Source organism: Leptodactylus fuscus, chromosome 6, assembly GCF_031893055.1.
Source record: "Leptodactylus fuscus isolate aLepFus1 chromosome 6, aLepFus1.hap2, whole genome shotgun sequence".
NCBI lineage: Eukaryota > Metazoa > Chordata > Amphibia > Anura > Leptodactylidae > Leptodactylus > Leptodactylus fuscus.
In genome coordinates, this window is record NC_134270.1 from 92,511,839 (window position 1) to 92,538,745 (window position 26,907).

Genomic DNA, 26,907 nt, shown 5'->3' on the forward strand with positions numbered 1-26,907 from the left:
CACATCTTTATTTACAGAAAATTGGACAGGCCCAAAATAACAAGGTGTAGACATAGACTTATATTTTACTGCGATATGTGACGGTTGGCATACTTTTAGCGGTAGCATGCTGCATGGACAACTATGTAGTTGTACATTGCAGTAGTTGACCTTGCAGTACACTATCAATACAAGTACAGTCTTCCTCCAGACCAGTAACTGCTCTTCTGTTCAGTTTACATGAAACATAAATAATATAAAATTTTGACTTTTAATTAGCAAGAACAGAAGAACAATACTTTTTAATCTTGAGAAACACTGTCATTATCAGCAGTAGGAATATGTGCATAGCTGAGGTACCTGTAAATGTCCCACTATACAGCGACATTCACCAGCCTCTTGCTGGATAAGTGCTTAGGCTGCTGTTTTCTCGTCAAACTTTGGTATTTTCGCACTTTTACTTTTCCTCAAATCACTTGTGTATCTTTTGCTAAAATCATTTGTGCCTGGATGGTGCCTGCTTCCACTGGCTCCAACTCCTGTAGTCCTGCCACTGGTATACCGATAATACTTCCATCCTCAGTCTGCACCGGGAGAACATGATACTCAGACACTGCGTCAATCTCCTCTGAACCGCTGATAAGAAAGTGGAATTCAGCCTCTTGTTCTGAAGGGAAGACCTGCCAGGCAAACGCCTCTTCTTGCGGGACAGTGCTTCTCTCACTGCTCTGCAAACCCGGTTTACTGTTCTGATAGTAAATGAAAGAGTCACAAAAAGAGTTAAAATGAATAATGTTCTTCCCAAACCTGGTTTCAAATACAGAAAAGGGATACTTTATTTGGTGTCAGAGGGTGCTCTATCAAGCAAAGGAACGGTAAAGGTGTCATGCACCAGGAGCTGCCAGGAAGAATCATAACTCATTTTTGGCAAAATAATACTTTTACTTTTTGACAAATACAGTGATGAATGGGACTGGGCTTCACCAGGTCTGGGGCCCTAAACCCCCGGCAGCATAAGCGCATGTAGCTGGCATAATAATCGCTTGATTGAATTTACTGTGCTAACGGGCTTCGAGGGGTGGAGGGATAAGGGTGTCCTGTCCCTTAGTCATATCCTAGATAACGGGATATTTAAGACCTTTGCAGACCTTCAGAGTGATTTTTCTATACCCCAGGAGTGGTTTTATCAGTATCTTCAGCTTCGTCATGTCTTCCATGTTCAGACTAGACGTACCCCCCTGACAGTTGGACTACACCCCACACTGCAACATACTCTTATGGGATCTATGACGCTAGGTTCACACCTGCGTTCACGGTCTCCGTTCTATGGTTTCCGTCTTCTGCATGCCAGAAGACGGAAACCATAGACTGGGTCCGGCCGTGAGCGGCGGTGAGCGTTTTAGGCTCTCCGCCGCGAAACCGGATTTTTTTTATCCAGACACAGAGTACTGCATGTCCGACTCTGTGTCCGGATTATAAAACCCGGTTTCACGGCGGAGAGCGCAAAACGCTCACCGCCGCTCACGGCTGGACATCTCTCTCACCCATTCAAATGAATGGGTGAGAGACTCCTGCAGGTTTCCGTCTCCTGCCTCTGTTTTAGGCAGGAAACGGAAACCTCAAGTACGGAGAGGGCAACGCAGATGTGAACGAGCCCTTACTAAGGGAATGATATCTACACTGTACCGACAGTTATTAATGGCATACTTGGAGGATTTCCCGGACAAGACTAGGGAAAGGTGGGAGGGGGATGTTGGTGCGGTGGATGAGGAAACCTGGCGAGATGTGGTAGCCCTAACCCCAACACTGTCCCCTAGTGAAGCACAGAGACTGTCTCATATTTATCTCTTGCATAGGGTCTATAGGACTCCACAGAGACTGTTCCGTATGCATATCCGTTCTGATGCCAAATGCCCCCGCTGTAGTATGGAACCCGCACATCTCCTGCATATGATGTGGGAATGTCGGGAGTTAGCCAATTACTGGAGTCAGTTACTGTCCTTGCTTGGCCGGGTGTATTCTATTGCACTTCTGCAATCACCATTAGTTTGCCTCCTAGGTCTTTTGGGGGAGGTTGTGGACACGGAAAGCCCGGATTTTATAGGGTTGTCCAGGGTTTTATACCAGGCAAGAAAATGTATTGCTTATCATTGGTTGGACCCGAGTCCTCCTTCTCTAGTGGAATTGATATCTAGAGTTAATAATACTATTAGGCTGGAGAGGGGCGTATATATACAGAGAAAGGCCCAAACTAAATTTGAAAAAATTTGGGGAGCATGGTTGGACACACCTGGCCTTCCCTCCCCGCGTCTGATTAGGAACAGATCTCTCACTTCAACTTTCTCTGTTTCCTTGATCCCCTGAATGCTATTCTTTACATGGAAATCAAAGGAGGTTCGGGAGATTTAGCAGGGGGTCCTAATGGACTTCCCCCCCCCCCCTCTTTATGTGTCGGATTGTGTCTCCATATTTACTTTGAATTGTTATTGTGTTGCTGTTGTTTTGTCGATTGTTTGATTTTATGTTAAGAAAAATTTGTTAATAAAAATTATCTGATTTATAAGCGCATGTAGCTGGTTTAGGGAGTCCCAAACCTGGTGGCAAGTTTGCTTTAACACTGTTGATACTTACATTCCTCATTACCACTTTCCTCTTTACATTAGACTTTGCGGCCTTCTCCCTCCGATGGACCTTCTGGTGTTGACGAAGGATGAAGCGTTCGTGAAATGTGGCCGGGCAGAAGCGGCACTTCAGTGCTTTCTCGGTCTGGGAGTGCTGCTTGCGAATGTGAATCTCTGCAAAATAGGGCACTACAGCATGAGGATCTCTGGATTAAAGAAGACTGGAAATGGTGTAGTCAGTGAACACGGTACTAAAAACATGTCAGAGCTTTAGATAAAACAGATAAAATACCCTGTGTTACACATAGTTCAGGGACTGAGGGGATGGAGCATGGCAAGGATTCTATGGGCTAGTTCACACGGGGGCAAAGAGGCTGATTTTGACAGCGGATTTCGCTTCAAAATCCCCCCCTTTACAATAGTGGTCTGGTCCAGGTGGACCAATTACTGCAGACATGTATATAAGAAAGTAAATGTTATGTGTTTTTTATGCCACGACTAAGGGATAGAGTACCTCGAAACGTGTCGGCGTTTTTTTTACTTGTTGTTTGTTATTTTTTCTTCTGTTATATCATGTACATTATTATGGATTTTTAAGAAGATTTATTAAAAGTTGAATTTTAATTGGACCAAAGTATTGCGGACGTCAACAATTTGTTACCTTCACACAATAGTGGTCTATGTAGACTGCTAGCTTTTATTTTTCTGCTAGCAGATTTTTCCGTTGCCAAAATAAGCCACACGTAATTTACGTGTGAACTAAGCCTAAGAATACCAGAGAGACAAAATGTCCTGCCTGTTACAGAAACAAATTGCTCTAAAATTTCTTCTGCACAGAGACATACCCGTCAGCCCCCAAATGTGTTCACCACATAAAATAAGAGTTTTTGTGCAGTAAAAATCTTTTATTATAAGTATGGAGGGGCTCTAGCAGGCAAAATTCCCACCCATCAGTTATTAATTACATATCCTTGCACGATGTCATCACTTCCTATAGTGGGGAAACCACTCTAAGAAGTAGCGTTAAATATTCTCTCTCTACGTATAGAATATCCTGGTTTTAGAACTTAAATTATTGCTCCAGTAACTGGATGTCTGTAGTCCACCATGTAACCACCAATCAGCGACCTCTGGAAAGGAACCAGTGCTGCATGTAAAGTCACTTGTCCCTCTCCAGCAACTGATAAGGCAGAGGATTTGTCTCATTGGTCACACAAGGGTGGCACACAGTCAGTGGTGTGAGACTGAACAGATACTGGCGGTGGATAATAAACTGATGGGAACAGGTGAGAATGCTTTATTGTTTTTAATTTACACCTCCCCTGGCCTCCACAGGAGTTGTTTCTAGTTCTTGACAACCCCTTTATTATACTCACTCAGGCCGATTTTCCCAGTCAGGACAGTATCGCAAAGGTGACAGTGAAGCTTGGGCAGCTCTTTTGTGTGTTTACGCAGAACATGCATTTCCATAGTGGATTTTTGGGTGAATGTAATCTGACACACAGAGCACGAGAATGGTCGTTCACCTAAGAAAAAAAAAAAGTCTTCTCTTTAAAAAGTGCCACAGGGAGTTGATGAAGAACATGGGGAATTTCACTTTTCTGAGATCACAGAAGTAAGACTTATTGCAGTACATGGAAGGAAATACAGAAAACCGAAGATTTCCAGCAAGTCTTTCAATCAATATACCCCAAGGTTTTGAAAATTGTTTGAGGGGTAGTTTTTTTTTACCTTCTGCTAATACTGTACTGATGTAAAATTAATGGAAGGAGTTCCACATTTCACTGACCTGTATGCGTCCTCTTGTGTCTAGTCAGCTTAAAGGCATCTGTGGTGGAATAGTTGCACTGATCGCAATGGAAGGGTCGGTCTTCACTGTGAATTTGAGTATGAAGAATCAACTCTTCAGCCTGAAAAATTACAATGTAAAACTGATTATTTCATCTCTGGCATGCTTTAGGGCTGAAAGACAAAGCAGCACAATGAAAATTCTCTCTCTGTGAACAATTCTGTACACTTGCAATATGCCCAAAGCTCAACTGGATATTATATCTAGCAAGGTGAGGAAAGCCTGATGCTCTCCTTTCTAGATAATTATGCCAGATACCCTATAGACGTGTGTTGTAACAGCCACAGAATCAGAAATCAAAACCTATATTCACAATAACGGCACATTTCATAGCACCAACAGGAAGAAGGCGTTGAAAATTGTTTGTGGGGTAGTTTTTTTTTTCTTCTGGTGGCTTTGGTTGGAGTAACACAGCACCTTACTCATATATTTCCAAGAATGAGGAGGTCAAAATATTGTGAAAACACAAGTTAGAATTTATAAAAATATAATGCAATTCCAAAATTGCAGTATTACTAATATAGCAGGACACCACACAATGTGGATTGCTATTATGATAGGAAGTCTAATAATTCCTATTATTTTAGACACAAGTCTCTGTAAAGGATTCTCAACGGTGATCTTAGTCATGGGTTAGAAATAACTAAATACTTCTGCAGGCTTAATCCACAGGATTTGGACACTTTGGGTTTTTATGTTTTATAGAAATACAGCAGAAAAAGAACTGCTGTGTTCTGCAGTCCCAGCAGGTGAATGAGAATAATGAGGGAAAAGGCCAGCAAAAAACAAGAATAAGCAAATTAATAAATAATTAATTATAAAATTATGTCATCACCATTACTCACCTCTGTGGTCTCATGTTCACAGAACGGACATTTAAACATGTTTTCCGCTTTATGTGACTTCTTATGCTTCACAAGCTCCAAGCCGGTGGAAAATGACTTTTCACACTCTTTACAGCGATGAAGTTTCACCTCTGCTAGAAATGAGTAGTTTTAATATCACAATATTATAGATAGATATATATATATATATTTATTAACACACACATAACAAGAGCGATGTCTTCTTTAACCCCTTCCTTAGGCTAGGTTCACATCTGCGTTCGGGTCACCATTTGGGAAGTCCGCTTGGGGACCCCCGAATGGAAAACCAAATCCGCTTATAAAAAGCAGTTACCCTTAGACCCTATAGACTATGATGGAGTCTGTGTGGTTTCCGTCCAAAAAGGGCGAAAAATGTGGAGAGGGGATCGGAATCCCCCAACGCAGTACAAGGGATGTTGTGAACCTAGCCTTAGACAGCCAAACAAGACCCCAAAAACAAACAAACAAAAAAAAAAAAAAGAGTCAGGTGATTAATGCAGCCAATTACAAGTATCTGGAGTGACCTGTTCACCAATGGCGCATCACTGCTAAGGCCAGTTAGACAAATACCATTTATAAACAGGTGACCACTCAGGTCTGTGATTGGCTGCAGCAGTCACTTGACACAAATGGGCCATCAACTAAAGGCCTAGAAATGGCAGTTAACACTAGAAATGAAGGACTGGGGATAGGAGAGTAGAAGTTTTTTTTTTTTTTTTATTGTCCCTATTTGCAGCACTATACAATATTTAAAAAATGACAACCAGTAACTTTATGGATGCTTTAAGGAGACTTTTTATAAGCTATAACTTTTACTTTTTCATCAATGTAGTTGTAAGAACATTTTTGGGGATGTCTATAACTCATGGAATACATTTTTGTTTCAAGGGGTTTCCGGGCAAAAAAAAAAAAATTTTTTTTTTTTTTTTTTAAATGTCTGTTCGTGCTTCTAATGGGTTAAAGGGATTCTACCATTAAACTACCTTTTTTTCTAATGAACACATCAGAATAGCCTTAAGAAAGGCTATTTCGTCTCCTACCTTTAGACGTGGTCTCCGCCGCGCCGTTCCGTAGAAATACCGGTTTTAACCGGTATGCAAATGAGCTCTCCGCAGCAATGAGGGCGGGCCCCAGCGCTGAAACACCGATGAACGTCTCCATTGCTGCCCAGAGCTCTTTCCTGTGCCGCCTCCTTCCTCCTTGTTCTGCAGCAACTCTGCCTCTTCTGGCTTCTCTTGTCTTGTAGTTCTATACAGGAGCATAGAGAGGCCACCCCAAAATGGCCGCCAGCTCCTGTATTGAACTGCAAGAGCGGCTACCCAAAAATGGCCACCGGTCAGTGGCCATTTTGCGGTGGCCTCTCTATGCTCCTGTATAGAACTACAAGAGCAAGAGAAGCCAGAAGAGGCGGCGTTGCTGCAGAACAAGGAGGAAGGAGGCGGCACAGGAAAGAGCTCATCGGCCTTTCAGCGTGGGGCCCGCCCTCATTGCTGCGGAGAGCTCATTTGCATACTGGTTAAAACCGGTATTTCTACGGAACGGCGCGGTGGAGACCACGTCTAAAGGTAGGAGACGAATAGCCTTTCTTAAGGCTATTCCGACGTGTTCATTAGAAAAAAAGGTAGTTCAATGGTAGAATCCCTTTAATAAATGCACCCATACAACTTTTATGGTGTTTTGAGAGAATTCTGGGTGTCTTTGGGAGCTGCTGAAATCTACTTTTGTTTACATGCTGATCTTCCTACTGTGTAACTTCCTCACTTCTCTCACCTTACTCCCCCCCACCCATACACCCCCTGTCTCTCTAACTATCCCGCCCTTCCCTACCTACTCAGTCCAACCCCCTACCCATATTATATACTTACCCTCCACGCTTCCTCCGGCGAGACTACTCCTCCTCCTCAGCAGTGATGATCCACCTCTACTGCGCATGCGTGGAAGCACAATAGAGGTAAATTACTGGCGGTAGCATGCACAGACAGACTCCGTACAGAGGAAGTAGTTGCTGGAAGAAGAAAAGATGGACCGTCCTCCTTGCGGAAGATGAAGGAAAATACAGTGCTCGCCCAAATGAGGTGAAAAGGCTTTATTTCGCACAACACAGCTTAAATAGCTTGCTTCCTAGCCTATTCCTCATGTACTAATCCTCAGTCTGGGAAGGTAAATTGTATGCACTTGAAAAAGAGCACTTTTGCTCGAAACGCTTTGTGCGAAATAAAGCCTTTTCACCTCATTTGGGCGAGCGCGGTATTTTCCTTCATCTTCTGCAAGGAAGACGGTCCATCTTTTCTTCTACTATCTTGACGTCTTTTGGCGTTTCCTCCAGCAGCTGCCCGCACCGAATTGTTGCACCTTTGTTCTACACGCCTTAGGGTTGTGTCAGGTGAGCGGCCATTTCTCTGCTTACCTTGTCCTATCCCTGTTATTACTACACATTGGTCAGCTCGGTGCCTCTTTTTGTCTTTTTTGATGTTGCTGGAAGAAACCTGGATGGCAAGTATAATAGGGTGGATGGGTGTCTGTGTGTGGGGGATAATTAGTAGTTACGATCCGTTTCCGGAAATGGGGAAACGGATCCTCACAAGATAATCGGAAAATGTACAGCTACTGTGACAGGACCAGGGGCAAAGTGGTAGAAGGTGTGTATATTTCTCCCAGGTTCCTGTCATACACACTCTAGGTGCAGCTGAGCAAAGCTGCGCTCCTGGCTGGTGGGTCTTACCAAAACCCTGGAAAAGGTCTGGCTGCTGGAGTAGGAGTATTGGGTGTGTCTATACTCCACTCAGCCATTCCAGGTTTTGAGATGTGTGGGGTTAATTCCTGTGTTCCTAAAGGTTGTGTAAAAAGAGACAGAAAGCCCACAGGTAGATGGCTCTGTCTACTCCTGGGGAAAATACTTGTAAGTAATACTGCTGTTTTGTGTTTGGGGAGCTGTGCAAAAGGCCCAGCTCTCACAGTTAGGTAACCTGTGTTGAAGGTAGAAGCCGGACAGCTAGGACTTTATTTTGCATTGTTTATGTTTTGTTTTGCCTGGAAAAATCCTAATAAAACTGGTTGTGGCCAGTTGCACCATAGTTGGCTGGATTGGACTTTCATTTTGCGCCAAAAAGTGCTCAAGACAGCGATCCCTGAGCTAATCCCGTTACACTACCCATATCCCGCCCCAGGATTTCTGCCACTGGTTTTCAAAATCCTTGGCATGCACAATTGGCTCTGTCATCGGGCAGAGCCGATTGCGCGTGTCTGCAGCCATTTTCTTGTGGCTATTTATACAGTACGCTCCTAAGCGGCTACAAGAAATTGGCCGCAGACATGCGCAGTCGGCTCTGCCAGAAGCCCAATGGCAGAGCTGACTGCGCATGCCTTGGATTTTGAAAACCAGCGGTGGAACGCTCCAGTACTTGTCTATGGATGAGCACTATCAGTAGGGGGTGTTCCTCCCCGCTCTCACAGTACAGCACAATAGGCGCTACTGTGAGGAAGGGCATTTCTAACTGACTGTCAGAAACGCCTTCTGACGGTGAAGAGTTACAGTACTGTCACCGATAGATCTTCACCCAGGGTACAGAACATGAAAACCGATCCGCTTCCTAGCAGTATATAAAACCGCATGTGCCCCAAATGTTGAAAGGTCCTCTTTAAAGGTAGGAGAAGAATAGCCTTTCTTAAGGCTATTCCTACGTGTTAGGTAGACAAAATGATAATGATGAATAATGATACAATCCCTTTAAGCCAAGACTTTGCAATGGTCTAATAATGTCCTTCATTAAGCCTCCTGGCTTTCAGTAAAAGTATTGGACCCCTGCAATCTCATTTACAGGGTGCAGATGGACCCCCTCCAAAAGCCAGTACATGCCATGGTTGCTATTGACTGTGGCATCTAAGGAGTTAAACACCTGGAATCAGTGGTTTGACCTGTGTCTGAATGTACAGGATAACAACTTCATATTGCACATGGCAATAGAAATGCTCTTTATATGGCACCTATACCCCAAATGAGCTTTTTACACATTAACTTAAAGTAATTCAAATCAGAACTTTGTTTAGTATTAACTGACTACCCCACTGGTTAGCTAACAAATTGCCCTTTCTGGCTAACTAGTAGTTCTATTGCAACTCTTATTAGATGTGCAACTTCTGGTGCAACACTTGCAGAAATCCCCAGCACACTAACACAATTCTTACTTAGTAAAAACTATTTGATCTTTCAATTCATGTGATAATAAGGCAAACAGTTCTCCTGCAAAGTCTCAACAGTCCTATACCTACTGATCTAAAATTAATATGGACAAAACGTCCATTTGAAAGAGTAGATGGACCTCTTAAAGGTCTATCAGTTGTTTTTGTTTTGTTTTTGTCAGTTGTTTCTCCCATTTAGGGCATTTTTCAAAAACGCAGCATGTCAATTATAGTTGCAGAAACACTGAGTTTTTCCTCCATAGAATTCTATGGAGAGTGTGAAAACCACAGCAAAAACGCAGCATGATAAATGTGTTGTGGAAACTCCGCAGAAACGCTGCGGAAAAGCATCAAAATCCGCAGACAAAAACTTTTGCTTGTTTGATGCTAAGGCCAATTCGAGCAAAAACGCAATGAAAAATTCAACAAAAAACTCATATGAATTTCCGCAGCACAAAACTGAAAAACACGATGAAAACCGCACGTACATGTGCGTTTTTTTCCGCAACATAAAACGCAGCGTTTTCTCTGCGTTTTTTTACGCTGCGTTTCCGCCCAGTGAGGCCTTAGCCAGATTCTGCCTAAAACTCTCATAACGGTCAGTTAAACACTGAGTTTTTTGGCGAGGAATTAGACTCTGAATCTGCCTCAAAATCAGCCTCCAAAAAAAGCCTCCCAATAAGAGTTCAAAATCCTCCCCAAAAAACACTGTGTGAACAGTCCCTAAAAAAGAATGATAGGAAGATTTTGGAGCTGGATTTGAAGCGGATTATAAGATTCTGAATCAGTTTCCAAAATCTGTTTCAAATTTCCAAATAAGAAATTTTCTATGTGATAAAATTCCTCATTGTTGAACCAGCCCTTAACCCCTTCCCGCCGACGGCATTTTTTGATTTTCGTTTTTGACTCCCCTCCTTCCAAACCCCATAACTTTTTTTTTTATTTTTCCACTCTGAGCCATATGAGGTCTTAATGTTTGCGGGACAAATTTTTCTTCATGATGCCACCATCAATTATTCTGTACAATGTACTGGGAAAATGGAAAAAAAAATTCAGAATGGGGTGGATTTGAAGGAAAACTGCATTTGTGAGACTTTCTTATGGGCTTCATTTTTACGGCGTTCACTGTGCAGCCAAAATGATATGTCCCCTGTATTCTGTGTTTCGGTACGATTCCGGGGATACCAAATTTATATGGTTTTATTTACATTTTAACCCCTTAAAAAAAATCCAAAACTGTGTTAAAAAATGTTTTTTCTAACAGCCGTAACTTTTTTTATATGTCCGTGTACAGGGATGCATAAGGCGTCTTTTTTTGCGGGGCCGGGTGTACTTTTTAGTTCTATCATTTTCGAGAAATGCTTTTGCTTTGATCACTTTTTATTCTAATTTTTATCAGAATCAAAACAGTGAAAAAACGGCAGTGTATGTGTTTCACAGTATTTAACTAGTTTTATATGTGTTCTAGGGAAAGGGGGGCGATTTGAATTTAATACTTTTTTAAAAAATTTATATATATTTTTTTAACTTAAAATTTTTTTTTTTGCATTTATTAGACCCCCTAGGAGTCTTGAACCCCAGGGGGTCTGATCACTAATGCAATGTATTACAATGCTAATGCATTGCAAAAAATCATCATTTCTTTAGCAGGCTGCAGAGACCAGCCTGCAAAAGGAAATCATTCCAGACAAGCCGGGGAGCCTTTACAAGGATCCCAGCTGTCATGGAAACGTGACGTCGGCCCTGGAGCTTGCGCCAGGCGCCGGCGATCACCGGCAAAATGGTGGTGCCCATGCACCACCAGGAAAATGGTGCCGGAGGGGTTAATGCCTCCGATCGGTCCGCGGACCGATCGGAGGCATTAGCGCTGGCTGTCTACTGTGTAACACAGTAGACACCCGGCGGCTATGGCGGCCACCCGACTCCCGGGTGGCTGCCATAGTTAAACACCCGACATCCGCCGTACTAGTACGGCGGATGTCGGGAAAGGGTTAAAGTGTAACTCCCATTTTATTTAATTTTCTTGCTATTGTGTTTGGAAAACATTTTTGTAATAAATGTATAACATTTTTTAATGAGAAAACAGGCTGTAGAGTCTACTGTTTACACCTGTATTAAAAGGGGTTGTCCAGTATTTTATTTTTTTTTTTTTAAATTACACCATGTGAGCTGAATTTTTTCTTTTTTTTAAAAAAAAAACAAAAAACAAATAACCTCACAACTTTAACCTGTCCCCGGAGCTCTCTCGGTGGTGTCTCCCAGCAGAACTCTCTACTGAACATGACTGCTGAGCCCAATCAGTGGAAGGACACACAACTTCACAGTCACTGAGAATTTCCGTCAAAAGAAGACAAATGAGCAACCAGACCATGCTAGGCGGACACCGGAGCACCAGGGACAGGTATATATTATATATATTTTTGTTTTGTTTTTTTTAAGTTTTTTTTTTTTCACCTCCTCCATCCTAATTAAAAGCAAAAATAAATTTAGGCTGATAAGCATCGCTATTATAGGACCACTGGAGTGATGTAATGTGTTTATTTGTATGATGTACACAAGAATCATCCAGCAGTCTGGAATTTGTGATCAACTTTGTGGTATTGAGGATGCCAGTTTTACTACATTAAAAGAAAAACTATAAGATAACAGCAGATTCTCTTGTAATACACAATGTATTAGATCAAGAATAAATTACTAGCTAATTCATAGACTCTGTTCTTACCGATCTGATCTTCAGGATTAATCAACTGAAGCCTTCTTCGCTTCATCATCTGGGGAGCAGGAAGAGATGCTGTTTCCTGGATATTGCCATTTTGTTGTACAGTCTTAAAAAGCCAAAATAATAGATTACAATAGCCACATTGGCCCACATTTACTAATTGATAGACAGGCTAAACTTAATGCATTTTTAAAAATACACCTGATTTATCACAGTGACTGAGGCTGCTTATCAAATCTGAAGAATCTTTAGACTGTCTAGTCTGAGGCAGAATTATACAGCAAAATTTTGGCACAATTGTTGCACACTTGTTGAATGAAGTAGAAAAAATGGTCTACTTGTATATGCACCTAAAAATGCACCTATTTTAGGTCAGAATTCAAAAGCAGCCACCAAAGTAAAACTCCCTCCATTGAAACATACAGCATTTCTCTTGCTTTTAAACACTTTAATACGTCATAGGACCAGTCTTGTTGGATGAGGGTGTAATATTATTTACATTGTATTACTTCAATCCACCCTTCCATTGTCATTCTTATTATTGGACTGCATTCACAGTCTCTATCACAGATTTTATATCTTTGTGAAAAACAGAACTGCATGAAATTACATTTTTCCTCTCAACATAATGGACATCTTGATGAAACCCAACAAACCCCAATGGCTGCATACAAACGTGGTTTTACCACAGCCACCGCAATTGCTAGTCCTATATATTTCGGTGCACGAATCTGCCCTCCGGATCGGGCTATAGAGCAGTATTCACAACAAGAAAAGGAGATCCAGCACCAAAAAATTATTATATTAAAACATAATTTTTATTCTTAATTTCTAAAAAACATTGCGTGAACACCAAAGTGCTTAGAGAATATATAAAAAAATGTATGATTCATACCAGTCCACAAAGACAAAAAAAACATCAGACAAGACCTACATCACACATGGCTGCCGCTGACACGTTTCGAGGTAGTGTTACCTCTTAGTCATAGCGCTATGACTAAGAGGTAACACTGCCTCGAAACGCGTCAGCGGCAACCATGTGTGATGTAGGTCTTGTCTGATGTAGGTCTTGTCTGATGTTTTTTTTGTCTTTGTGGACTGGTATGAATCATACATTTTTTTATATATTCTCTAAGCACTTTGGTGTTCACGCAATGTTTTTTAGAAATTAAGAATAAAAATTATGTTTTAACCCCTTCCCGCCGATGGCATTTTTTTGATTTTCGTCTTTCGTTTTTGACTCCCCTCCTTCTAAACCCCATAACTTTTTTATTTCTCCGCCCCCAGAGCCATATGAGGTCTTAATTTTTGCGGGACAAATTTTTCTTCATGATGCCACCATTAATTATTCTATATAATGTACTGGGAAGCAGGAAAAAAATTCAGAATGGGGTGGATTTGAAGAAAAAATGCATTTCTGCGACTTTCTTACGGGCTTTGGTTTTACGGCGTTCACTGTGCAGCCAAAATGACATGTCCCCTATATTCTGTGTTTCGGTACGGTTCCAGGGATGCCAAATTTATATGGTTTTATTTACATTTTGACCCCTAAAAAAAATTCCAAAACTGTGTTAAAAAATTTTTTTTCTAAAAGTCGCCATATTCCGACGACCGTAACTTTTTTATACGTAAGTGTACGGGGATGCATAGGGCGTCTTTTTTTGCGGGGCCGGGTGTACTTTTTAGTTCTACCATTTTCGGGAAATGTTATTGCTTTGATCACTTTTTATTCAAATTTTTATCAGAATCAAAACAGTGAAAAAACGGCGGTTTGGCACTTTCGACTATTTTTCCCGCTACGGCGTTTACCGAACAGGAAAAATATTTTTATAGATTTGTAGAGCAGGCGATTTCGGACGCGGGGATACCTAACATGTATATGTTTCACAGTTTTTAACTACTTTTATATGTGGTCTAGGGAAAGGGGGGGTGATTTGTACTTTTAATTCTTTTTATATTTTTTTTAACTTTTTTTTTATTTTTTTTTGCATTTATTAGACCCCCTAGGGGTGTTGAACCCCAGGGGGTCTGATCACTAATGCAATGCATTACAATGCTAATGCATTGCAATAAAGCATCCTTTCTTTTGCAGGCTGCATAGACCAGCCTGCAAAAGAAAGGATTTGCAGACAAGCCTGGGAGCCTGTACAAGGCTCCCGGCTGTCATGGCAACGGGACGTCAGCCCTGTAGCATGCTCCAGGAGCCGGTGATCCCGGCCAAAATGGCGGCGCCCATGCGCCGGCGGGAAAATGGTGCCTCCGGCGCCTTTGACCGTGGCGCCGGAGGGGTTAATGCCTCCGATCGGTCCGGGGACCGATCGGAGGCATTAGAGCCGGTTGTCTACTGCTTAAAGCAGTAGGCACCCGGCGGCTATGGCGGCCGCCCGGCTCCCGGGCGGTCGCCATGGTTACAGACCCGACATGCGCCGTACTATTACGGCGCATGTTGGGAAGGGGTTAATATAATAATTTTTTGGTGCTGGATCTCCTTTTCTTGTTGTGAAAACCCCAATGGCATCTATCATTTTAAAGAGGATGTACAGAAAATTACACACTGTCTGTTCAGCATTCATTAACCTACCTCTTCGAGTATAGACTGCTCCACTGTGCTATTGACAGCAATAACTATAGATCTTGAAGAGGAGTGCTGCTCCATCAGTGGTTGTAAAACCTCACCCAGTTCATGCAGCTCAAGCACCTGGGCATGAAGTTCTGGAGTGTCAACCTGCTCAGTGCTCTGCACCACTAAAGCCTGCACAATACTGCCATCTTCCACTTGCATGGGAATACTGTGCAGCTCTGTCACAGTGCCAGGTTGCTTGTGTCCATCAAGATTGACAAACAGCTGCGTCTCCTCACTGGAGGGGAGTATTTTCCAAGTTAAACAATTTTCTTTTTGCCCGATATCTGCATCTTGTCCATCTATTTTGACTGCAACTCCCTAGTGGAAAACCAAAATGAATAATGCACAATTAAACATCAAAAACAAAAGACAAAATATAAATTAAAAACAGACATAGAAAATCTAGAGATGAGCGAGTACTATAAGAAATGGCCGTTTTGAATAGCACGCACCCATAGGAATGAATGGAAGCAGCTGGCACGCAGACTTTGCCAGCGGCTTAACCCCCTGCGTGCCGGATACGTCCATTCATTCCTATGGGTGCGTGCTATTCGAAACTGGAGTTTCGAATAGTACTCGCTCATCTCTAATCCTATCTTTAACAAACTCACCCTCTTGCCCCTGGCCTTTCCACTTTGATTTCCAGCTCTGCTTCCACCTTGTTTCTCATTCCTGTGACTCTGTTGATGCTGTCGTAGGATGTAGCGCTCATGGAAAGTCTCTGGGCAGAATCGACACTTTATTGGGGTCTCCAGGTAAGAGTGCTGTGTCCGGATGTGTACCTCTGCAAGAAATGTTGACAATACTGGCTACATAAAAAAGAAAACAGGCTGCAAGATAACACTCAATGGAAAACAATTATGAATATGAATATCATATTGTATAAGAATCTATTGTATGAACTAAGCCCTATTTATTGTGATGTTTGAATTTTGCAAACCAGATCATTAGAAATGAAAGAAAACACATAACTTAAGCAAACAGCAAGTTACTTACGTACGTCATGTTTCCCAAACAGAGTTGCACTGCATATAGGACATCGTTCTTTGGGTAAGTTCTCTGTATGTTTCCTTAAAATGTGCATCTTCATACTGTTTCTCTGTGTAAACTTAGCTTGACAGATGTTACATGAGTATGGCTTCTCGCCTGTAAAAGATCAACACATTAATATCAAGGAAATACCTAGAGGTAGGACCATGCAAGGCTGTACTGAAGCAGCGACACATGGCCGCAAGTTTTTAAATTTATTGTTAAATTGGCCGCATTATTCTGCTGGTAAACAAGTGTTTCATACACAAAAAAAACACATAGTTCCAATACTTACTCATTAGAAAACCAGCATGGACTTGGACAACATGCAGTTTCTCCCCTCATGTGACTGTCATTTTTATGCAAGGAAAATCAGACAATGAAATGCCAGTCTTCATCTGAGGGTTTGCTTCATAATTTTTACAAAGCAAAGGCTACAGCACTTTGTACTAAATTACATGCGAGATATCCAAGTGCAAATCTTATGAGCAAAAGCTTGTGTGCATAGCAGCATTTCCAAATTGTGAACCACATATCAAACCACTGCAATATTACATGAAGAACTAACCATGAAATGTTAGAGTTTTTAATAAAACTTGTGGAAACTCACACAAGACTCATTGTCACAGACCTGTGTGCGTCCTTATATGTCTTTTCAATTTAAAGGCATCTGTTGAGGCAAAAGAACACTGGGTGCAGGTGAATGGGCGTTCGCCAGTATGTGAACGAATGTGAATCTTCATCCTACTCACCTGAAAAAAACATCAGCATCAAATAAATTTGCATTAGTAAGAGAACCTAAAACTGTTCAACAACATTTACTGACAGAACAAGATTGTGAATAGCACTGTGGTTCTAATTTAGGAAAACAAATACACAGTATCCCTGCTCTTATCTTTACCCCAGTCTTATTCCATGCTGATAACTTATGGAGCCAGTTAATGACCTATCCTAACAAGAAAATCCACTGGTGACTTGTAAGGTTTAAAATTAAAAAGTGTCCCGTTTTGCTGTTGCATCCCCTCTTCCCCTGCTGCCATTACTGGACGGACCAGAAATAGTGAGGCCCACTCGCGTTCACTGCTGGCCTTATTGCTCACGTGTAAATAGCAAAAAATCGGCAGCATAGATAATGAAGTAGAATGGTGGAGGGATAGGATAGTATGCCTTATTTTACAACTCACTAAGCCACCCGCAGGTTTTCTGGTTAACAGTGGGAGGGGTAAGGGGTTATGAGACAGTATGTGTTGCCCACAGCATCCAATCCACAGCGCACATTTTATTTCTTATGAAGCTCTTGCAAAATGAAAGTTGCACTGAAATTGGTTGCTCAGACAACAAATAGTTTCTATTAGACAGTTTTGTAAATATGCCACAGTTTGCATGAATACAATCTGCAAACCCTGCTGTGGAATATACAGAAAATAAATAAGAGTAAATAAAATAAACACATGCAGTACACACCTCTGCACTTGCATAATCACAGTAGCAACACTTGAAAGGCTTCTCAAGACTATGTACAGATCTGGTGTGTCTCAGGAGATCTGCAGCTGTCCCATATGCCATCTCACAATCACTGCATTTATGAGGCTTTATCCCTGAAATACAAGGTTGTATTTTAAAAGAAGACCTTTCACCACTTCCAACTTCTCTCTTTAAAGGTACTTCTCCATTGATTCTGGCACAGCTGGAATTTCTTCTGTGGCTCCCATCATTCCTGGGTAATCAATACAGTTACTTGTGGTGCCCAATTTACTACTGAAGCTCTACTTAAGCATTTAATCTCAGAATCACACCACATGCCTGACACCGCTCACTTGCCCATACAAAGCCAAAATAGCATATAAAGCATCAAAACTAACAGTACCGTATATACTCGAGTATAAGCCGACCCGAATATAAGCCGACCCCCTAATTTTACCACAAAAAACTGGGAAAACTTATTGACTCGAGTATAAGCCTAGGGGGAAATGCAGCAGCTACTGGAAAATTTCAAAAATTAAAATGGCCGAGTTCTTGGGTGCAGTAAGTGCTGGGAAAGGGGAGGGGGTGTTTTGGTTGTCTGTCTGCCCCTTCCCTGAGCTTGAGGACTGGGTTTTTTACCCCCACTTGGAATTCAGCCTGGCTGAATATATGGTATCTGCAGTGCTCCTATTAACCCCTTCCCGACGGAATAGAAGCACTGCAGATCCCCTATATTCAGTAGACCGGGCACTGTCAGACACAGGGATACCTAATGTGTATGTGTTTCACAGTCATTTTCTACTTTGAGGGCAGGTTCACACCAGCGCCCAATCTCAGTTATGCAGGTTTCCGTTTCCTGCCCGAGAAACATTCATGGGTTTGAAAAGTGTCCGCCAGTGAGCGTCTTCTGCTCTCCGCATTGAAACCGTTTTTTTTTTATTTTTAGTGGGACATGCAGGACTTTGTGTCCAGTAAAAAACAAAACGGTTTCGCCATGGGCAGCAGAAGACGGCTCACCCACAGACACTGAATGTCGGTTTCTGTCTTCTGCTGACAGAAAACGGAAACCTGCATAACTGAGATCAGGTGCTGGTGTGAACCCGCTGTGAACTTTTATTTATTTTATTTTTTATTATATTTTTTTTAAACTTTTTTTTAGCCCCCCCTGGGGGACTTGAACCTGCAGTCATTTGATTGCAAGTTCCATAGACGGCAATACAAGTGTATTGCCGTCTATGGGAGATTCTCTACATTACTATTACGGCTGGTCATAGACCAGCCGTAATAGTAATATAGCGATGACAGGCCTGGGAGCCTTCATTAGGCTCCCGGCTGTCATCGGAACAGGTCGGCTCCTGCGAGCTCGCTGCGCAGGAGCCGGCCTGCAACTTTAAAGGTACGGGGCAGGCCGGAGGGGGGGGGGGGGACGACACATCTCTGGAGGGCACCTCCACTGTAACGCTTATAGCGGAGATGCCATAGCTTATGCCTACAATCAGAGATCGCAGGCATAAGCTTCAGCATCTCTGTTGTAAGCGTTACAGCGGAGGTGCTGGTTTCTATGGCGACCGCTCTGCAGAGCGGCGCCATTACGTTTACAGCCCGGCATCCGGACCTGGCATCCAGACACCGCGGCGGGTGCCGGGGCCCACAGCATCGCTGCGCTCCTGCCCGGAGCACGGCGATGCTGTACATTAAAATCTGCAGAAGTACTTACGGTACTTCTGCTAGCAGGGCAGGAAGCAGACATGCCGGGTGCGGGCCTGAGTTAACGTGGCTACGTCACCCGGCGTGTGATGGAGCGGTGGGGGGGCGGAGTCTGCTATCCTGGCCTGCTAGCAGAAAATTACTGTAATGACCCGAATATAAGCCGAGGAGCACTTTTTCAGCACAAAAACTGTGCTGAAAAACTCGGCTTATACTCGAGTATATACGGTACTTATTGTTCAGGAATGGTGGGGCTGAAGAAGAATTTCCAATTATGTCGGAATAAGTGGAGCAGGGTCTATTAATCTTTTCACTACCAAGGGTCTCTGGAAATTTATCACCTCCAGTAGCCAGAGTAATTTTTACAGTTTTGAGATGGATAAATAAAAGCTAAATTGCAACATTAAAAAAGCATCCAACCCTCCCATACCTATATATTTTCTTAAAGTAGACACCTGCAGCATTGTCTCAATGCCACTTGGTACTGTATACGAACAGGCACCTTCATGCAATTTTGACTTAAAGTGAATGTTTTATGAAAAAATGCAAATAAATGTATATTAGCTGATAAAAGTGGAAACCAAACAATAAATTATATGCACAAACACTCCTAAAAATAAGCACATGTGGACTCCCCGAACGGAGTACTGAACGCAGATGTGAACCAGGCCTAAGAGTGAAGAAAAAATGCAAAATTTCACAAAAAGGATCCAAAATTTCTTAATAAAGTACCGTATTTTTCGGACTATAAGACGCACTTTTTTTCCTCCCAATATGGGAGGAAAATGTGTGTGCGTCTTATAGTCCGAATGCAGCGTGTGCAGCGTCTGTGTCCCGTCTATGAGGAGCAGCACGGAGAGCAGCACGGTGCCTGCCTGCTCTGCCCCTCCTTCCCTGTCTGTGTCGCGTGTTTGCAGGAGCGAGATCTGAGAGGCAGGGAAGTAGGGGCGGGCCAGACAGGTGAAGGAAGCGTGGTTTCAAGCTTGCCGAGAAAACCACGCCTCTTTCACCCGTCTGGCTCGTCCCTCCTTCACTGCCTCTCAGATCTGGCTCCGGCAATGAAACCACACAGACAGGGAAGGAGGGGCGGGCCAAACGGGAGGAGGAGGCGTGGTTTTCTCGGCAAGCTTGAAACCACGCCTCCTTCACCCGTCTGGCCCGCCCCTATTTCCCTGCCTGTGTGGCTTAACTGCAGAAGCGACATCTGAGAGGCAGTGAAGGAGGGACGAGCCAGACAGGTGAAAGAGGCGTTTTCAAGTTTGCTTAGAAAACCACACCTCCTTCACCCGTCTGGCCCGCCCCTTTTTCTCTTCTTACATAGCTTCACTGCAGGGTGTCTCTTTCCATCCATGGATGAGATTAGATAGAATAGATAGATAGACAGACAGACAGACAGGAGATAGATAGATAGGATAGATTAGATAGATAGGATAGATTAGATAGATAGATATGTTCAAATCACCCCCATAGCCCTACAATACATATAAAACAAAAACATTACTGTGAAACACATACACATTTGGTATCCCTGTGTCCGAAAGCCCCCGGTTCTATTTACATTGGTGAAATATTATATTATTAGGTTATTAAATATTTCACCAATTTTTTTTTCCTTAAAATTTTTTTTTCCCCTATTTTCCTCCTCTAAAACCTTAGTGCGTCTTATGGTCCGGTGCGTCTTATAGTCCGAAAAATACGGTATATTACAAAATCTATTTAGAACACAAATACTGCCCAAAAATCTAAAGTTGTCTGAAAGTTTAGTTATGCTTTAAGGCTGCAGCCTCATCAAAGTTTCCCAAGACAAGTGTGATACCCAGCACTGTCAGTGCTAAAAATGAGGCTAGTGCATATTTTCTGCATACTTAGTGACCAGGAGTGCGGCTGTGCTGGGAAAAACAGAAACATACAATACAGTGCAAAAGATTAAGGCAACTTAGAAAATGCTGCAAAATAAGAACATTTTCAAAAATAGAAATGTTAATAGTTTATTTTTATCAATTAACATAATGCAAAGTGAATGAACAAAAAATAAATCTAAATCAAATTTATTGGCATGACCACACACTGGTGTGTGGTTAGTTCTCTACCAGGATCCTCTAAACAAAAAAAAAAAAAAAAAAAAAGCTGTGTGCAAGTGTACCCATAAGCATTGATACGGTTTTGAAGGCAGAGGGCAGTAACACCAAAAACTGATTTGATTTACACGATTTCATTCATTCACTTCGCTTTTTGTTAATTGGCAAAGGTAAAGTATTAACACTTCTATTTTGGGAAGTACTCTTACTTTGCAGCCTAATGCTTACAAAAATAACTCCAATCAAATCTCTGCTTCATTTACCCAGGTGGACATTGACGTGAAGCTTCAGTTCTGTAGCAGAAGCAAATGTTTTCTCACATAATTTGCATTTGTATTTGTCTGAATGTCTCCGCATGTGTCGCTTCAGTGCAGCCAGGTTGCAGGAGCTGAACTTACACTCTCCACAGCTGTACATCGCTTTTATTACTAGAACACAAGGGAGACAGTAAAGAGACAGATTTAAAGTAGTTTTCCTATGACCGGCTATTCAAAATACTGACTCATGAGCAGGTTGCATTTACACAGTCACATTCTAGTACGGTATGGTAGAAACAGAAAACGAAATACAGACTGTAACAAGGTATACACATGTTCATGGCCATGTCTGCAACAAGAGTGGGAAACAGCCAGAGGCATTCTTAGGATGAGTGGGTCTCAGTGTTCAAATTCTCACCAATCAGATAGGAATAAGTGTCATCTGTGGAAGACTCCTTTATAAAAAAAGAAAGAAAAAAAAAAAAAAAGAGGCCTGCCACAAAATCCAAATGTAATATATAGTTTGATTGCCGCTGTTCCTCTGAACAATTTGACATAGGTTAAAAAAAAAAATATCCACCTGTTTAAAAGATATGACCCATAGAAGGCTGTATACAGATTAGCTCTACTTCTCCAAATGGGCGGTAACCATTTGTTTTTCTGTGACAATATGAAAATGTACCACCCACTCAGAAAATCAGAGTAACTTACATATAACCTTCCATACAATCCACATGAACAGGTAGGCAGTTTTTAAAAAATTAAACATGAAATTGTTTAGGGTCACAGCAGCAATCATATGATGTATGTCATTTAGCATTCTGTATTTGGTGACAATTCCCCTTTAAATAATTTACTTGCTCTGGTCTTGAATTAAAGGAATTCTATAAAAAAACAAAACATGTTTTAAACTAAAAGCATCTCTTACATTTATTTTGAAGTTCCACTCCATCGTTTTTAAATGTCTCTCTTCTTCTTCTGTATGCTAATTGTGCTCAGAAAGCACAGGGTGTTCCTCCTATGCTCTGAGTACAGCACTGTTATCCATCCAGCGCCCCCTGCCTTCTGCTCTGTTGGTCATTCTCCTCCTGTACTTACAGGAGAACACCGCAAAATGGCGGACTGAACAGCCGAATGCACATGTCCGTCTTCCATTTTGTGGTGGTCTTGTGTAGGTTTTTAGTTTAAAACATGTTTTTTTTTTAATTTTAGAATCCCTTTAAAGGCAGGTATAAGGATAATGGCCGACTCCCAGTATATAACACACTAAATCCATACCAGTGTTCTCTGCACCAGACTGTTCTGTCTCTGCACCAGACTGTTCTGTACTTGCTGCCTCCAGGGTGTCAGTCTTCATACAGAAAAAAGAAAAACACGAAGTTACATTACACAAAGTTAATGGAGTTAATTTGAATTTCTAACTATTAACTTTTGAAAAGCTTTGAAAAACTTCCATTCTCCACAGGTAAGAGTATACCCTTGCTCTTAGGATTGTAGGGCTTCAAGTGACAAATAGGTTTACCAGGTGAGAAAAGTGAACACATTGCAGCAAAGTCCTAGGTACTGGTGGTAATAGCTAAGTAACGTCATGTATTTTATGTGACTTTGCCTTTTACACAGTCAAGGATCCTGTCAGTAATCCCATGTTGTACTACATAAAGTACGATCTGCTAAATATCTTCATACCTACCTGGCATTGCTCAGGGCTCACAGGCTGCGCATTAGCAACATCAGTAAATCGCTCCTCTCTTTCCTGGTGCTGAAGATCATCATGTAGATGAAGAGTATCCCCTAAATCATTTATGTGAAACACCTGAGTGTGCAGGGTGCCACTTTCGCTGTCATCGTCTCGCTGGATGCCAGTGACTTGTACACCTATGATTGAGCCATCCTCTTCTTGCATGGGTATCACGTGGAACTCAGACACGTTACTAAAGGCCTCATTCCCATCCAGCATCTTGTACACCCTGAACGCCAGCTCTGCTTCATCATGAGTTGCACTGGTTTGCATAACAACGTCATCTTCCTGTTTCTTGCTATAGATCTCTACTTGATTAACCTCCATCCTGTCTGTAAGATAACATGCCAAAGAAGCCATCAATTACAAAAAGCATTACCACCTCAATCAGAATATTGCTTCTACCTGCATGACCATATATTCTACACGTTCAACCAACCAGGAATCCCATGCACTTCACCCCCCAATCTGCTACAGCCCTCCCTTGAACATGTCCTATTACATCCCAAGCAATGCGACTCTATAGATGCAGAATCCCCTCTTACACCACACATCTAATACCCCACGTATCCCTGTAATTCCATATACCCCAAACATTCTACTCTCCTGAACACCCATAATATAATACACATAATAGAAAGTGTTTGACTCCACAACAGATCATGTATTCATTTTCATGCCATCCACACACTTACTATTTGTAATTTACCCCTACATACAAAGGTTCTACCCCAAATATACCACATACCTATACAAGGGTCCAACGTTTTTATGCATTGAGTATAAAAACACGGAATGTGTGTGTAAGGCAGAGCTGCACGCAAGCAGGTAAGTGGCGAAGGGTCGCAGACTACTTACAGTAAAACTCAGCAAGAGCACGCAAAACTAAACTAACTTCCGCTTCCTGTCAATGGACCGCTGACGTCACCGGAAAGATACAGCGCTCTAGTGCGCAACTGCGGGAACGCCTATCAAGTAGTTAGCGTGCAGTGACGTGCGCGGAGATCGGTTCTCTCGCAGGGATGTAACACACGATAACACTAAAAGGCTCCTTTACGATTGGCAACCTTTATACCTTGTTGTCGGCTATTTTCTCATAAATCAGCGCCATAGCCATAAAATTCTGTAGCACGGAATGATTATGTGAAGCCATAAGAAGCTTATACTGTGTATTGTAAATGAATGGGGGTGTCCTAACAAAAAATATAGGCCAGGGTAGGCAAAAAGTAAAGACAATCATACTCCCTTTGCCTTCTAGTGCGGTTCGATCCTGTCGGTCCATTGTTGTCTTCTGGTGGAGGTCACTGTCGCACATGACTGCGGAGGACAATCAGTGGAAGGGATATGGGACATCATAACTAACAAGGATGTCCTCTTCAAGAAGACACCAGACCGGCAGGTTTGGACTGTGCTTGGAGGACACCAGAGCACTGGGGATGGCTGAGTATGATTTTTTTGTATTTTTCTATTTTAAAACAATTTTTTCCCTATAAAATCTATTTAATCACTTTAAGCTCCTTCTAGTTAAATAAAATAAAGGAAAAGAACTTGCATCGGGTTTTTGATATGGAAACTTTCATTTTAAAACATTTTCTGGGATTTATTTATAGACCACTATTAATTCCTTGGTGCTGTAGTTTTGTGAAGGGGTTTACGAAGTACAATAAACCCAAAACTAGATCACCAACATGGTACAAGAAGTTAAGTATCATGTCCCATATATTTTTTCCCCATAGACTATAATGGGATTCGATCGAATAGTCAAATATTGGGGGACTATTCAAATCGAATATTTCACTATTCGGTCATCTCTAACTTTAACCAAAGGGCAAACAATGCACTTGTACCGGGCCCTATGGTTGTGGGGGCCCTGGATCCAGGCACCAAACTTTCTGCCCAGGACAGCTCCAGTCACCACTGTATCAGCATGCCATGCACGCCGATACAGTTGAAGCCTATGACAGGGCAGAGAGCTGTATGCTCCTGCCCCGGGAGCTGTAGGTGCGATGTAATGATGTTACTCACATCGCACCTGTAGCTCCCTGAACAGTCCATGACAAGAGACTGCACAGAGCAGCAGGGTTGCGAGGAGGGGTGAGTATCAGTGTTTTATTATGTTAGACTGGGGGCAGATGAGGGCAGACATTAACCTGGAGGAAGATGAAGGGAGAATATTAAATTGGGGAGATGAGGAACATTAAACTGGAGTAGCTGAGAGGGACACTAAACTGGGAGAAAATGGAGGGGGGCATTAAAATGGAGCAGATGGAGAGGAACATTAAATTGGGGGTACAGATTAAGCTGGGAGGGTGACATTAAACTGGGGGCAGCTGGAGGGGGACATTAAACCGTGGGGATAGCTGGAGGGTGACATGTCTGCCTCTAGTTGCCCCACGTTTAATGTCCCTCTCCAGCTTTGTCCATGGTTTAATGTCCCCCTCCTGCTGCCCCAGTTTTATGTGCCCTTCTAGTTACCTTCAGATTAATGTCCCCATCTAACTACCCCCACGGTTTAATGTCTCTCTCCAGCTGCCCCAATTATTGTCCCCCTTTAGTTTCTTCACACTGTGGGGCAATTGGAGGGGAAAATTATAATGTGGGGGCATATAATGTTAGGTTGACTGTAGGAGGATTACATTGTTTTGGAGCACATAGAAAAATGGATGAGAATGGCCGGAGTCAATATAGAAGTAGGTGGAGCTAAATTTGCATAGAGTGCCTCCACATCCAAACTGGCTAGGACCATCCCCGATGGAAGGTGGATATCCTCCAGATGTCTGTGGACATCCATTGTGTCCCGGACATACAACAGGAGGGCCACCACAAAAGGGCGTAAAACCCTATCAATATACTGTATGTGCTCACCCCCTGCATTAATCTGTGGATGCCTGAGAAAATGGGGCAGCCCTTGAGGGGAAAATACCCCTTGTAGATCTTAGGTAGAATGTGGGGACCCATGGAAACTTTGGATACATAAAATCCCACTCCTTGAGGGAGATAAGTCCTTCTGATTTTGCCCGATCCAGTCTTGAGCTGGGTACAATAGATGTCTGTGGGGTTTGAGGGGAAAACTCCACAGTTTGAGGAATCAGATAAGGTATCACTGCAATTGAGATGTAACGTTCCCGATCCATCACCACTATTTTGCCCCCCTTATTGGAGGGCTTAATAACAACAGAGTCATCCTGCTCAAGGTTCCTCAGGGCTTTCAATTGCAGAGAACTCAGATAACCCTTCCTTGTTATTGCTTTATTTTCATGGGCTGATAAATTATTCACCACCATTTTTTTTGAGGATATCAATATACCTTGTGTCATACAGAGGTGGATTTATACAATTCCTAAGCCACAGATCTGCAGCAGGGCCAGAATCAGCCAACCCCTGACCTTACAAGTACAAAGTTCTAGAGTTCTCAAGCCCTCCAAATTCTGTAATTCAGTACCCATGAACTTGTACCATCTAAGCTTTCTGACAAATAGTGCCACATCCTTCACCCAGTTAAATTGATTTAACTTGATTGAAGGTACAAATGGGAGACCTTTGCACAGTACCATTAGTTCATCATTGGTGTGTGTGTGTGTTGTGATAAGTTGATGACCTGTAGAGTATCATTCCCTGGTGTGGTTCTTGATGTCTGCATAGCATATATTGTGTGATCTGCGGAGTCTGTGATGAAAAAAAAAAAAACACTACCACCATTATTAGCCTGAACAGAGGAGTCCAAAACACTCTCATTTCCCCCGTCCTCTATTGTTGGCAGTCAAATTCCTCCCCCTATTTCTACCCAATTCTTTGGGT

General features: G+C 42.3%; 1 protein-coding gene across 2 annotated transcripts; it reads right to left on the bottom strand.

Moving 5' to 3' along the window:
* Positions 1-12: 12 nt before the first annotated feature.
* Positions 13-23,969, bottom strand: LOC142208323 (uncharacterized). 2 transcript variants are annotated; one of them, XM_075276750.1, is made up of 15 exons: positions 23,858-23,969; positions 23,062-23,441; positions 22,650-22,722; positions 21,378-21,542; positions 17,330-17,463; positions 16,497-16,617; positions 15,833-15,982; positions 15,448-15,620; positions 14,795-15,154; positions 12,217-12,319; positions 5,295-5,425; positions 4,390-4,510; positions 3,977-4,126; positions 2,611-2,774; positions 13-728 (listed from the first exon to the last, which is right to left on the bottom strand). In XM_075276750.1, the coding sequence occupies exons 2-15, from the start codon at positions 23,434-23,436 to the stop codon at positions 447-449; spliced, it is 2,502 nt and encodes an 833-aa protein (XP_075132851.1). In that variant the 5' UTR covers positions 23,437-23,441; positions 23,858-23,969; the 3' UTR covers positions 13-446. The 2 variants fall into 2 exon arrangements, with proteins under 2 accessions (XP_075132851.1, XP_075132850.1); XM_075276749.1 differs by having other exon boundaries at positions 5,295-5,428.
* Between the last annotated feature and the right edge of the window lie 2,938 nt (positions 23,970-26,907).